This window comes from Mandrillus leucophaeus, unplaced genomic scaffold (assembly GCF_000951045.1).
Source record: "Mandrillus leucophaeus isolate KB7577 unplaced genomic scaffold, Mleu.le_1.0 Scaffold377, whole genome shotgun sequence".
Classification (NCBI taxonomy): domain Eukaryota; kingdom Metazoa; phylum Chordata; class Mammalia; order Primates; family Cercopithecidae; genus Mandrillus; species Mandrillus leucophaeus.
In genome coordinates this window covers 1,241,420-1,256,858 of record NW_012103998.1, presented here as the reverse complement: position 1 = coordinate 1,256,858, position 15,439 = coordinate 1,241,420, and the positions used below count along the sequence as shown (strand labels likewise).

At 39.7% G+C, this 15,439-nt stretch overlaps 1 protein-coding gene across 2 annotated transcripts in view; it reads right to left on the bottom strand.

Moving 5' to 3' along the window:
• Positions 1-15,439, bottom strand: part of USP44 (ubiquitin specific peptidase 44) — a 32,024-nt gene that overhangs the window by 9,334 nt on the left and 7,251 nt on the right. The window contains exons 2-4 of one of the 2 annotated variants that reach the window (XM_011990319.1): positions 8,113-8,166; positions 5,567-7,064; positions 1,584-1,779 (exon numbers count right to left, since the gene is read on the bottom strand). In XM_011990319.1, coding sequence (XP_011845709.1) covers positions 1,584-1,779; positions 5,567-6,994 — 1,624 coding nt within the window. In that variant the 5' untranslated portion in view covers positions 6,995-7,064; positions 8,113-8,166. The remainder of the gene's footprint in view (positions 1-1,583; positions 1,780-5,566; positions 7,065-8,112; positions 8,167-15,439) is intronic. The other variant, XM_011990317.1, reaches the window with a different exon arrangement.

Below are 15,439 nucleotides of genomic sequence, written 5' to 3'. Positions count from 1 at the left end.
CTGGCTAATTTTTGTATTTTTAGTAGAGACAGGGTTTCACCATGTTGGCCAGGCTGGTCTCGAACTCCTGACCTCAGGTGATCCGCCTGCCTCAGCCTCTCAAAGTGCTGGGATTACAGGTGTAAGCCACCATGCCCAGCCCACACTGGATCATTCTTACGCCTTTGTATCCTCATAGCTTAACTCCCACTATATATATATACACATTGACAGAGGAGGTAAGACACAGCAGATCTGTGTGTGTGTGTGTGTGTGTGTGTGTGTGTGTGTGTGTGTGTGTGTGTGTGTTTTGAGACAGCGTCTTGTTCTGTTACCCAGGTTGGAGTGCAGTGGCATGATCTCAGCTCACTGCAATCTCTGCTTTCTGGGTTCAAGAGATTCTCCTGCCTCAGCCTCCCAAGTAGCTGGGATTATGGACGCGCTCCACCACACCCGGCTAATTTCTGTATTTTTAGTAGAGATGGGGTTTCGCCATGTTGCCCACACTGGTCTTGACCTCAAGTGATCTACCTGCCTTGGCCTCCCAAAGTGTTAGGATTACAGATGTGAGCCACCGCACCTGGCCAACACAGCAGATCTGATGTGGTTTTACACACCATTTCCTTGGAGGAAGATGCTTCTTTTCTGTTTTGTTTTGTTTGAGACAGAGTTTCACTCTTGCTCAGGCTGGAGTGAGGTGGCGCAATCTCAGCTCACTGCAACCTCTGCCTCCTGGGTTCAAGCAATTCTCCTGTCTCAGCCTCCCCAGTAGCTGGGATTACAAGTGTGTGCCACCATGCCCAGCTAATTTTTGTATTTTTAGTAGAGACGGGGTTTCACCACATTGGCCAGGGTGGTCTTGAACTCCTGACCTCGGGTGATCTGCCCGCCTCGGTCTCCCAACGTGCTAGGATTACGTGAGCCACTGCACCCGGCCGAGGACGCTTCTCTTGAACTGAAGTGGCTGTTTTACCCCCAGTGTCAGGTTCCCATGCACTCCTCTATTAGAGCACTTATCACAGTGGATCCTGTCTATCCGCCTCCTCCATTAGGAATGTAAGCACCTTGACAGCATCTCACCTGTACCTACAAACACTGGGAATAACTAACACAGAACAGACAGGGCATGGTTTTGAATAAATCTTTGTTTTGACGAAGCCAATCTCCACAGCAGGAGTCCTGCATATGGTATTTCCTATTTTATGTGTATAGACACACACACATACATTTATCTACATATCATTTTGATATGTAGCAAGAAAAAGCTCATAAAACAAGTGTTTCATTCACACTACATGCCATGCTTTCCTTTCATTATTTCTCTTTGCTATTTTATTCTGCTCCACATATCATATTTAAACTTGTCATGAATCTTCTCTCCCCAAAATTGTCTACAGGATCAGAAACAATTTAAATTCCATCAGTATGGCCAAACAAATGCATAGTTCATAAACGCCAATTATAAGTGAAAATGTCTGTTTCTTTTGACAAACTGAAAAAAAGTTCATTTTCATAACTGCTAAAGATTTCTTTCAGCTTCCTCTCATCTGCGTTTCTCTTTATCATTCCTAGGAAAGCACCGAGAACACACCGTCTTTACTCACAGTTACACTGGTCACATACGTAGATTTTTCCTTCTAAAGCTTCAGTTTCTGTAAATTTGGCCAACATTTCAGTAACCAGACAGGGCTGAGACGCAATATCTTTTCCACTGCATTGATATATTTCTGGAAACTCCAATGACAAGTCCCAGAAAGGTTCTATGGTATTGGATTTGTTGTCACATGCAAGACATGTAACCTGCAAATGAGAATGAGTTCCTAAGATTATAATCTTTCCGTCAAAACATTAACTCTTTTCACTAGAGATCATTGCCAGTAAATAAGCTTTTCTCATGAAAATGCACCATTAGAATTCTGAATAATCTGCCTTATATTGTTGTCAGGAAATCTTTCCTTATGATTTTTCCTTCCAAAAGACCGCTATCAGAGCCATCATAAATTGGTTGCTTTAACTACTGGGCATTCAAAAAGCTCTAAGGGCATTAAATTTAGGCAAAAATCCAAACTGTGGACACACTGAATAGAAACACATGATGTATATGTATACATAGAAACATACATATGATGTATATTCACATGCATTAAATTTAATGTATTTATGTCATTAGGCTTGAGGTTCCTCACTGTTTCTCCTTCATCTTTTTTTTTTTGAGATGGAGTCTCGCTCTGTCTCCAGTGCTAGGGTGCAATGGCGCAATCTCGGCTCACTGCAACCTCCGGCTCTCAAGTTCAAGCGATTCTCCTGCCTCAGCCTCCTGAGTAGCTGGACTACAGGTGCAGCTATCACAAACCCAGCTAATTTTTCTGTTTTTAGTAAAGACGGGCTTTCGCCATGTTGGCCAGGGTGGTCTTGAACTCCTGACTTTAGGTGATCCGCTCACCTCGGCCTGCCAAAGTGCTAGGATTACAGGCATGAGTCACCATGCCCGGCCTCTCCATCTTTTGCTGATTTTTCTTCCTAAACCCAAATACTACAATCTCTTAACCCAATCCAATCTTAACCATATTACAAGTAAAATACTATCTTTTCATTAGGCAGATTTTGAGACCCTGACAACTGATAATTTCAAAAGACAAGACATATGACATAAATAATGATGTCATACTCCTATTTAAAGCAAACATCACATTAAAATCTCCATCCAAACACAGAAAACACAAAAAACATGGAGCTGTTTTAACAACTTACACAGGTAACGTAGCAACCGGAAAGGAAATGAGTAGTAACTTCAGTGAAACATTCAGCAGGATTTAATACCAACAAACACTGCACATAACTGAAGACAGACTCCACGAACTAACAATTCACATATGATATGAAATAGTATAAAGAACCTCTTTCATACAAGCTATTGCTCTGGCACAGGCAATGAAATAAAGAAGCCAGTTCTAATATAGATTTTAGATTTCACAAATTGACACAAAGAACTCTCCTGGTGTTTATAATCTAAGGACTCAGTAGTGCCAGGGCCAGACATTTTGAGGATTTTCTCGAATTAAACAAAAACAAAAACAAAAGCAAAAACACACAAAAAGCTATCCCAGTCTGAGTGTAGTGGCTCATGCCTGTAATCCCAGCACTTTGAGAGGCCAAAGCGGGAGGACCGCTTGAGCCCAGGAGTTTGAGACCAGCCTGGGCAACACAGTGAGACCTTGTCTCTATAAAAAATAAATAAATAAAAAGGAAAAGCCACTACAGCAACCAATTGTCTTAAATCTCCTGAGAACCAGTTCCATAAGAGTGTATTAAAGAAAGAGAAGCAAAAAGCTGCTACAATAATTTTTATTAATTTCAAAATTCATTTATAATGGAAAAAACAAGCACAGAGCCACTCTCATACTACTGGAAATATAAATATAAATATATATATATATATATATATATATATATATATATATATATATATAAAAGAAAATCACTTTCTGGAAAGAACTTTGTCACCAAGTATCCAGAAGTCAACTTCCAGGACTCTGTCATAAGGAAATCAAAAAGTTAATTGATGACATTATAATAATGAAAAAAATTAACAACAGTCAACAATAAGGGAATGGTTAACTAAGTTATGGTATAAACATACAATGTGACCAGGCACGATGGCTCATGCCTGTAAGCCCAGCACTTTGGGAGGCTGAGGCGGGCGGATCACAAGGTCAGGAGATCGAGACCATCCTGGCTAACACGGTGAAACCCCATCTCTACTAAAAATACAAAAAAATTAGCCAGGCATGGTGGCGGACGCCTGTAGTCCCAGCTACTCGGGAGACTGAGGCAGGAGAATGGTATGAACCCAGGAGGCGGAGCTTGCAGTGAGCCAAGATTGTACCACTGCACTCCAGCCTGGGCAACAGAGTGAGACTCTGTCTCAAAAAAAAAATTATGTTAAACAGCAGAAATATACCAAAAAAACACAAAAAATTATGAACATTGAAATGTTTTGAAAAGAATGATGAAATATTTTTAATTACTGGAAAATCATTACAATATTAAATGGGAAAAGCAGGTAAATGCAAAATGATCAATTATGGGAAAAATATGTATATATGTGCAGGAGAAAAAAAGGCTAGAAGAAAATATACCAAAATATTGATAGTTTTACCTATGGATTGTGGGGTTATAGGATTAGAGAATGATTTTTCTTTTCTTCTATATAGATTTCCTATATTATATAGGTTTCCTGCAACTACATGTGCATTCTGTAATAGTGTATTTTAAAACTTTTGCATAAAAATGAAATGACAGAGAAAGATGGAGAAGTAAAATTGCATGTTAACACAAGTACAATTCTTATTTGCTAATTAACTCAAAGTCTTTGCATTTCTGAAACACTGAAAAATAAACTTCATAGATATTCCTTAAGAAGAATTACACCTGAAATATTTAAACAACATTCTAGGAAAGTATGCTATAAAAACAAAAGATGGACTTATTACAATGAAAGTTGAACTGAAGAACAGAGGCAGGTGTGCAGGGGGAAGGAAATGACCTAAAAGCCTAATAGCTTCAGTTATAAAAAAAAATTTGTTTAAATCTGTGTGTTATGGGAAAGTAGAGAGCCTTATGTCTATTAATATTTCACCAATAAGTCCACTCAGCATAGAGAACCTTTACTTAGAAGATTCTGGTTTTGTAGTCTACCTTATCATGACAAAGGAAACTTTTGAGCAGTAATTAAAATAAAAGAAAATCATTTAAAATTATTCTAGATGGAATCACTTTTGTTTACCTTAAAATTTCCCTACCTATTGTTAAAGCTTTCAGACCATGACCCTTTGGTTTTATAGGAAGTCCTCCAGGGCTACTCCTTGGTCCCTGAAATTGCTCAAGTATGCACCATTTTCTTTCTTTCTTTCCTTTATTTCTTTATTTTTTTTTTCTGAGACAGAGTCTCGCTCTGTCACCCAGGCTGGAGTGCCATGGCACAGTCTCAGCTCATTGCAACCTCCACCTCCTGGGTTCAAGTGATTCTCCTGACTCAGCCTCCCAAGTAGCTGAGATTACAGGCGTCTGCCACCACACTCAGCAAACTTTTGTATTTTTAGTAGAGATGGGGTTTCACCATGTTAGTCAGGCTGGTCTTGAACTCCTGACCTCAGGTGATTCACCTGCCATGGCCTTCCAAAGTGCTGGGATTACAGGCATGAGCCCCCGCGCCAGGCCATGTGCACCATTTCCATTCCCAGTATAGCAGCATCTTTAAATCTGTTCCCTCTGGGATTAAACCCTCCTCTTCTCAATCCCTCAGATAATGAATGTAATACTGGTAACCTAGAGAGCTCCATCTCCTGATTTCTCCCTCCCTCCAAAAGCTTTTGATACCATGGATGTAAAACTTCTTCCAATGATTCATGAAAGAAGGAATTGTAAATGAGTGAGCTGATTTCTCTACACATATTTATAAAAACAATCTATTTTGACCTGAAAATCGTACTAGCTTAACACACTAGATGTACATAGAATATGCCTTTTTATAAGCTACACTTTATGAACTCCCAATGATGAAAATAAGATTTTAAAAAATCCATACCTGACTAAGAAGTTGTCCATGAAAAATGTTATTTACAACATTCAGAACTTGTTTGATGAGTTTCCTTTGAGAAGTGGGGATAAGAGCTGGTAAACTGGTACCGGTTGTCTCTAATTCATGTTGTATTTTATCTAAAAGTTCACAAAGAAATTCCTGAGCATCTTGTTGGGCGTAACCACGAAAGGCAGGAATGAGTCTCCACACTGAGTGTAGCATAGCAAATGGTGAGACCAACGCCCACTTTCCAGACCACATGACTTGGAACAAAGTATGCAATTCATGACAAAGAGAAAGGTACTGTGAAGTTGGCTCCCTTGGCTGAATAAGTTCCATCTTTCTACTTTTTGATGCTCCACCACTTAGTCCTGATGACAGACTTGATTGTCTGGAGCGAACAAAACCTGTATCTTTTTCTTGACATTCATTCATTTGATATACTACTGTATCTGTGACTGGTGGATGCTTACAGAAAGATCTTTTCTTCTCAGTAGCAGTCACAGCCAGCCATTGGTTCAGATCAAGCTTTAAAAAACATTGTCGAAAAATAAGTAAATGACTCAACACCTGAAGAACAGAATTCATATAGCAAGTATTCCCCAAATTTCTCAATCCTGTTACACCAGGAGTTACTATTGGCTTTCGTTTAACTGAGGAGTCACTGATTTTTTGAGATCTTTCATCTTCTGAGGTAGAGAGTACTTTATCTTTTGCTGTTGATGCTGGCATTTGTGCTGGCACCTGAACAGGAACTATTTCTATTATGGTCGACTGAGCGAGCCCTTGTAAACGTAAACTCTTTCTTGGAGGCATACTTTCCAATTCTGCTTTAACTTGATACTCTAATTCTTGCCGTCTTCGCTTTACTTCTCTTTTTACTACTAATTTTTCCTGAAATTGTTCTTGCTTTTTTCTTCCAATGGGTGATTGTTCAAACCATGTTCGAAAGATTTTACCCATTAATATCCTTCTCCTGTGCCAAAGAGCAGTATACATTTGATCTTCATTTTGAAGCAGAGATTGGGCACCGTCATATAAGAAATAAGAATCATCACTTGTACCCATGGACCGTAAAACCATCCCACTACGAGTCATGCAGTGATAATTTTGACTTTTGATTGCACTTAATGTACTCCGTAGTAACTTCAGGTCTCCAGTTGCATTATCATTCAGAACATAATCGTCACAAAGGTAACAAAAAACATACATCTCATTCACCTCCAATGCAACAGGATGACTGCTTTCTTGAAAGTGCTTGAGTGCATGCTCTTCAATATATCTTCCACAGGCAACATGGGAGCAGCTAAGGCAAGCCCAAATGGACTCGGTCGTGTTGCAGTCCACACAGTGCCATTTCTGAGGGTTGAGGCTGGAATGGTCTTGAGCAAGCCGCAGCTGCCCAACATGTTTGCACTTATCCATTGTTAGCATTTATTTAGTCTAGCCGAGAAACGCATAATCCAAACAAGTCTCTGTTCACAACACTTGAAGCATCTGAAAACTAAACAGAACAATGTCAAGTATTAATAAAAACAAGACGCCAATATTTTTCATATTTTTCCCAAGCATAATAAAGATTTGTGTCCTTTGCTCCCAATTTCCAGGCTGTTAAAATACCATTGGCAGTTCTCACATTTCCCTTGCTCTAGACTTCCCTAATCTCACATCCACCTTGCTCTGAAAGCACAGACACTTCACTTTCTCTAATGAGTCACCTTTAACTTTTGTTTTTAACTTTCTGCCACCATCTAGTGGTGAAAAATGGGTAGTAATCACTTTCCACGGAAATAGCTTAAGATCTATCCTTTTTACCCAGTAGTCTGAGGGCAGTTTCCAAAACTACATTTCTTTTTCGTTTTGTTTTGTTTTGAGACAGAGTCTTGCTCTGTGGCCCAGGATAGAGTGCAGTGGTGCAATCTCAGCTCACTGCAACCTCTGCCTCCTGGGCTCCCATGATTATTGTGTCTTGGCCTCCAAGTAGCTGGGATTATAGGCATGCACCACCACGTACAGCTAATTTGTTTTTCGTATTTTTACTAGAGACAGGGTTTCGTCATGTTGCCCAGGCTGGTCTTGAACTCCTGAGCTCAGGTCATCTATCCACCCTGGCCTCCCAAAGTACTGGGATTGCAAGCATGAACCACTGTGCCTGGCCCCTTTTCTTAAAGACTGGGGTTGGCAAGACCCAAATATATCTCACTAATATTTATAAACATTCTGAGCCCTATGCAGAGTTAATAAAGCATAATCAAATAAGAAAGGCTGAGTTTTAAGGCAGAAAAACGTAGGTTTGAATTGTACCTTTGCCACACACTGTTAAATGTATGATTTTGAACAAATGTTTTAACTTCTCTAAACCATACCAACTTCAATTGAATTGTTGAAGAACTGAGAGATAATATTTATCTGACACACGGTAAATGCTCAGTAAATGGTAGTTTTAATTGTAGCTACAGCGAACAAATTACCCTATTTAAATAAATAATATTAGATATTCTATTTAATTACCATTAAACTTATTTTTTTCCATTGGGTAAATCAATAATTGCCTTTAATTCATAGCTCTATAACATACTCTGAGGCTGAACAGACTTGACAGATGGCTTTAGGGAAAGAGAAAGACAGAAGAGGAGAAAGTGCTTTTGTATTTGAATATTCTCAGGAACATACAAGGAAATAAAGAGAAAAAAAAGAAGAATATGAAGAGGGCAGCAATAAGCTTTTATCACATTCTAGCAGGCCTAAGCCTATCTGAAATTATAAGCTTATTTTAAAAAAAAAAAAAGCTTACGTGATTTTTGACACAGAACTTGTTCCTTTATCAGTTAAAGTCAGGAACACTTCTACTCTAAGTTATTTACATGTAATGAACAGAAATCTTATTTAAAAAGTCGTGATCACAAAACACCTTTTTCATTGATTTAATACAAATCAAAGACAAATTTCAAGGTTTGAGTGGAGACCTAGTTACGGAACACTAAAAACACCCTACGTATCATGACCAAGGCATTAAATTTTTAGGGCAGTTGAAACTGTGAATTTCAATGGTACCTGCAAGTGCCACCTCCAGGCCTCAGGAAAACTGCAAAAGCAGTTGATATTTGGTTCCTTCCCACCTGTTTTTGTAAAATCTCATAATCGTTCCTTAATTTTTAGGTATCAACTCTCACATGTTCACGTTTCTTTTTTTTCTTTTTCTTTTCTTTTTTTTTTTTTTTTTTTTTTTTTTTTTTTGAGACAGGGTCTTGTTATGTCACCTAGGCTGGACTGCAGTGGTGCAGTCTCAGCTCACTGCAACCTCCACCTCCTAGGTTCAAGCGATTCTCCCACCTCAGCATTGCCAGTAGCTGAGACCACAGGCATGTGCCATTACGCCTGGCTAATTTTTGTATTTTTGGTAGAGACATAGTTTCACCATGTTGCCCAGGCTGGAACTCCTGGCCTCAATTGATCCACCCTCCTCAGCCTCCCAAAGTGCTAGGATTACAGACATGAGCCACCGTGCCCGGCCCCCATGTTCACACACGTTTTAAGTGCACATTTTAAATTTACTTCTCTCTCTCAAAATTTCCAGAGGTTTAAAATCTGGTCAAATGTGCTATTTTATTAGAACACCTAGGATTTGACAATAGTTGCTAATGGTAAAATTGAGACATCAGTGATTAATATATTCCACTATCCCATACCTTTCTGTACTGAGGCAAGAAACCTTGGAGTCATCCTTGACTCTCTCTCTCTCTAAATCTATCCTTCAGGAAAAATGGTTGACTCTACCCTCAAAATATACTGAGAATCTGACTTACTTAGTGCCTCTACTGCCACCAACCTGACCCAATCTACAATCAAGTCCTACCTGGATTACTGCAGTAAGGCTCCCAGATGTTCTCTGCACTTCTGTCCTTACTGCCACGAATGGTCTACTCTCAACACACAGTAGCATGGTCTGCATCTAGACCTAAACAACCACTTTAGGGGTTCCTTGCTGTAGTCCTCCTCCATTAATGTGTAGTCAGCAAGGCCAAGGACATGTGGCCACCTGAAGTCTGCACACACCAGCAACTCCCCTTCTAGAGCCACTTGCTGGTACCTGGGACTCAGAAAATTACTTGCCCTAATCATCCCCAAGCTTGCTTCTAGGGCCTATGAGCAACATAGAGCCACTGAAGAAATCTGTAGAGGAGAATGATACGATCAGATCTGTGGGTTACAGAGGGATCTGAATTACAAAGAGCTCTGGAAAAGGGATGAGTGATTAAGAGAGACTAACAGTCCAGAAATTATAAGGAAATTAAAGCTGCAGGAGTATAGCAGTTTTGAAGAAGGGGCAGAGGTAGAATTAGTGCTTAATAAACATTGGTTGAGAGAACTTACTCAATTTGGAGGTTAAGGGAAGAATCTAGGGCTCTATATTACCTTTGATTCAAAATGGATAAAATAAAGAACGCAGAGAAAATTTAGTTAAACATGTTTCTGGTAAATCATAGAAAATAATTTTTATTTTATTTTTTGAGACGAAGTCTCACTCTGTTGCCCAGGCTGGAATGCAGTGGCGCTATCTTGGCTCACTGCAATCTCCACCCCCCGGGTTCAAGCGATTCTCCTGCCTCAACCTCCCGAGTAGCTGAGATTACAGGCACACGTCACCATGCCCAGCTAATTTTTGTATTTTTAGTAGAGATGGGGTTTCACCATGTTGGTCAGGCTGGTCTTGCGCTCCTGACCTCATGATCCGCCTGCCTTGGCCTCCCAAAGTGCTGGGATTACAGGCGTGAGCCACCATGCCAGGCCAAAAATAATTATTAGTTCAACATCCTTGCAGAGATGAAGAAGGAAATGCCAGCATTTACTCTCAAAAAAGATCATTTCATTCCAAAATTTTAAAGATGTAGAATGAGTTAACACCTTCAGAAAAGGCTCAATAGAAAAAAGTCTGGTGATAATACATACATTTATTCTGAGGTTATCTCTGGGTAATGGGACTGCAAATTCTGTACTTTCTTTATTAATCTATACTTTCAAAATTGTAAAAATAACGTTTTAAAGAAAAGCAACTCAGATAGCGTTATGTATGTGTTAAATTGTACACTAGCCTCTTTACTCCTTTCTCTACTCTGCAAATAAATTCCCTTGAATACAAAAAAAGTGCTTGTTTCATTGAAGCTGTTACTAAAAAATCTATTTAGATAATAAAGTACTTGACCTTCAAAAGAAGTGGCATCTATAATTAAACACATCATTCTATTTATACAAAATTGTGAAAAGGGTGAAATCTTGATTAGATGTCATCTGAGAGACATCACGGTAGAAGAGAGGTATTACAGTAAAACGGTTAGTGAGCACACCCTGGAATCTATATACCCGAGTTTAACACTTGACAGGATTTACTATGTGGCCATAAACTATGTGCTAGATACCTCAGTTTTCTTATCTGTAAAGTAACAGTGGTAATAATACCAATAGGGTTGTTGAGGGAATTAACTTAGAACAACTCCTGGCACTTAATAATATGGCCCTCAGTACATCTTAGCTGCCAATAGTAATAAAATAATAATAAATTATTATTATAAATGTTAGTTTCCTTCTAGTTGATCACTTTTAGCCAGGGATTCCTTCTTCTCAGCCAAATGTGTACTAAGACCAACCAAGGTGCTAAGAGATAATCAAGATGTTAGCTAAGAACTAAGGTCTGACCTCTCCCAGGGGTATTTGCATTTTCAAAGGGGGTCTCTCAAAGATAAGACCTTTTTAAAAATAGAAAGACGTGAAACCAGCATAGTGGAATGACAGATCACGAGATTAATATTTTAGGGTAGGGGGCCCACTTACCCTGTCTACTTACGAAAGAAATCAGTAGGGGGTGGACAACAGAGGCATCGGCACAGAGGAAAGCAGGAGCTGCAGAGCCAGGCTGCTGTCCCCAGAGATCTCCAGTTTGCACTCCTGCCTGGAGCTGAAGCTCAGACAGTTACTAGGGTATCCCCATAGGGGCCTCACCACACAAAGATCTAAGAGCTTGGATGAAAGAAAGGAGGATGGTAGTATTTTCTTGACACTTTCTATTTTCCTCTACTGGGTTCAGAGCACCTCTTTTCATTTGCTAATCCACCGCTGTGAACTATGCATTAGCTCTGGCATCAGCAGATTGGATGTATGATTTTTGGCAGCAAATTCATTTTAAAGAGGTATTCATTTCAAAGAGGTATTACCTGACAAAACATTTTTATATCCCTCATGCAGATTCTGACAAACTATTACCTGTACCAATATAATAGCACCGTACAAATAGCATGCTTGGAATGGAATCTATAAGGATTAAAACTATCTGTGCTATCATTCTCATGCATTTAAAAACTGTTTCACACTTGAAATCCAAATTAGTAGCTATCAAATGGCTTCTTTTTCTGCTTTTTATTTTTCCACCAGTGTGACTTGTCAATGAAATGGCTTTTTAAACACCAAGTATACTATTTTCATTTTTAAAAATAGATGTATTTACAAATATTCTAAAAGCTTTTTATCATTCTTCAGTGCAAAAAGACAATAAAAAATTTAATTTGTTCAAAGAAAGCCATTCAAGCTCTTCATACTTTTCATACCTATGACTGAGCATGCATTTTAAAAATTCCTTTCAGCAAATCTCTAAAGTTAAATAACTATATTTCACTTATTGAAAACTAATTTTATGTAGAATTATTATATCATTGAAGCATTTACTAAACAAAAAACTAAAATGATTAGGAGAGAAACAGATGATCTTCTAAAAGGTTTTTAATCAATGGTTTATATCAAACTCCAAAATCAAATAAGATCATAGGTAATATATTTAACTTGTTAGAGTTCGACAGCATAAAACTGCTTATACTCACCACAGTGAGGACTCTCTGAAATTAATTTCTATCTACTCAAATTATAGCCGTTTGTAACCTACAACCCAGAGTTTAGCATGTAGTATAATATCTTCCTGTTGTATTTTTGTAGCTCTTCAAACCTCTTCTGATAACAAACTCATCCTACAGAGGTTCCAACAGAGGTCTGATCATCAGTTCTGGATAGTTGACTACCCAGACTTTATCCTTAGCCCTGACCTTTCTGAACCAGTCTCAGGCAAAACCCAAAGTCAGCTTACCTATGTATCTTACCTTCCCAAATTAGCTTTTTATCTGGTATTTTTCTCTAACAGATACTGTATTATCATTCTAGGACCTAGGCTAGAAATCTTAAGGATTTTCTTTACTCTTCCCTTCCACCTTTTTTTTTTTTTTGACTGAAGTTTCACTCTTTTTGCCAGGGCTGGAGTGTAATGGCATGATCTTGGCTCACTGCAACCTCTGCCTCCCGGGGTCAAGTGATTCTCCTGCCTCAGCCTCCCAAGTAGATGGGATTACAGGCATGCGCCACCACGCAAGGCGAATTTTGTATTTTTAGTACAGATGGGGTTTCACTATGTTGGCCAGGCTGGTCTCGAACTCCTGACCCAGGTGATCCACCCACCCTCGGCCTCCCAAAGTGCTGGGATTACAGGCATGAGCCACCAAACCCTGCTTTCCCCTCCCATCTTTTCTATTCCTATATACTTAGGGTTATTGTTCCCTAAGTCTCTATTACTTTTCATTGCCACAGCTATCACTCTCATGGATTTTATTATATTGTTCCTGGAGCACAATATTTTGGTAGCCTCCAAACTGGTCTCTCATCATCTGGGCTCTCTCCTCCATACTATCCCACCAAATTAACCTTCAAGTTTGCTCTGAGCCTTTAACTCTTTTTTGATGAAAAAATTATAATTTTAATTTCCTCATTATGAAAGCAAAATATATTCATTACAGAAAAATTGGGAAAGAGAAGAAAACAAATTCCCCCTGATCTCACCATACAGAAGTAGCAATTTAAAAAATGTTTTATTTTTTTAAAATTCTAGTAAAATACACATAACAAAATGTATCTTCACCACTTTTAACTGCATAGTATAGTAGTGTTACATACATTTACTTTGTTGCACAACCATCCATTCCATAACTCTTTGCATCTTGCAAAGCTTAAACTCTGTGCCTAATAGGCACAATAATAACCCACTCTCTGCTCCCTCAGCTTGTGTGAACCTTTAACTCTTGTACTAAAAATCCTCCAATGGTTCCCTGTAGTTTAATAATGCAGAGGCTTTTGAACTTTGAGACTCAAAAATTTTACCTCACACCCCAGTAAATAGGTGTACACACATAACACACACACTCTGGAACAAATGCTTTACAAACAATCCTTAAAAGAACAATGTGCCGGGTGCGGTGGCTCATGCCTGTAATCCCAGCGCTTTGGGAGGCCGAGGTAGGCAGATCACGAGGTCAGGAGATCGAGACCATCCTTGCTAACATGGTGAAATCCCATCTCTACTAAAAATACAAAAAATTAGCCGGGTGTGGTGGCAGGCGCCTGTAGTCCCAGCTACTCGGGAGGCTGAGGCAGGAGAATGGCGTGACCCCGGGAGGTGGAGCTGGCAATGAGCCGAAATCATGCCACTGAACTTTAGCCTGGGCAACAGAGCAAGACTCTGTCTCAAAACAAACAAACGAACAGAAAGAATAATGTATTCTGGGCCAGGCTTGGTGGCTCACGCCTGTAATCTCAGCACTTTGGGAGGCCAAGGTGGGTAGACCATTTGAGGTCAGGAGTTCAAGACCAGCCTGGCCAACATGGTGAAACCCGCCTCTACTAAAAATACAAAAAATTAACCAAACATGGTGGCAGGCACCTATAATCCCAGCTGCTGCTCAGGAGGCTGAGGCAGAATTGCTTGAACCTGGGAGGCAGAAGTTGCAGTGAGCCGAGATCACAAGACCACGCCACTGCACTCCAGCCTGGGCAACAGAGTGAAACTCTGTTTCAAAAAAAAAAAAAAAAAGAATAATGAATTATGGCTGGGCACAGTTGCTCATGCTCAGAATATAAAGTCCTAGCAATTTGGGAGGACGAGGTGGGCAGATTGCTTGAGCTCAGGAGTTCGAGATCAGCCTGGACAACATAGTGAAACAAAATATGCAAAAATTACCTGGCACAGTTGCGTGTGCCTATAAGCCCAGCTACTCTGGAGGCTGAGGTGGGAGGATCACTTGAGCCTGGAGAGGTCGAGGCTGCAGCAAGCCATGATGGTGCCACTGCACTGCAGCCTCAGCAAAAAAGCAAGACCTTCTCTCAAAAAAAAACAAAATAAAAAAAAGTATGCTATTTCCTGCTTCATTTAAAAACTACTGATTGCAACTAATTTCATAACAGTTTGACAAATATTTCAATAAAAACATATACATCTGTCAGTCTTCCTTTCAAAATCCTCCACAATCAGATTCTAACCTATCTTCACCTTATTACCCTTCTACCTGTCATGCACGCCAGCCAAAAAGTCAGCCCCAGCTAATTTTCAGAACTCATCTTCATCCTCCAAGGTCTAACTCCTTCATAAACTCTTTGGTCAAAAACAATATCTTCTCTATTTTTTTTTTTTTTTTTGAGACAGGGTCTCACTCTGTTGCCCAGGCTGGACTGCAGTGGTATGATCTCAGCTCACTGCAACCTGTTGTTGCAGGCTCAAGTGATCCTCCCACTTCAGCCTCCCAAGTAGCTGGGATTACAGGCGTGTGCCACAATGCCTGGCTAAGGTACATCTTTTTTGTAGAGATGGGGTTTCATCATTTTGCCCAGGCTGGTCTCAAACTTCTGGTCTCAAGTGATCCTCCTGCCTTGGCCTTCCAAAATGCTGGGGTTATAGGCATGAGACACTACGCCCAGGCTTCTCTCATTTCTTTTAAAGGACTTTGGATTGTGCTAACATTATGTCACTTGCCAAATGTGAATCCTTGTGTTACTCTGCCACCTATTGGGTAGGCT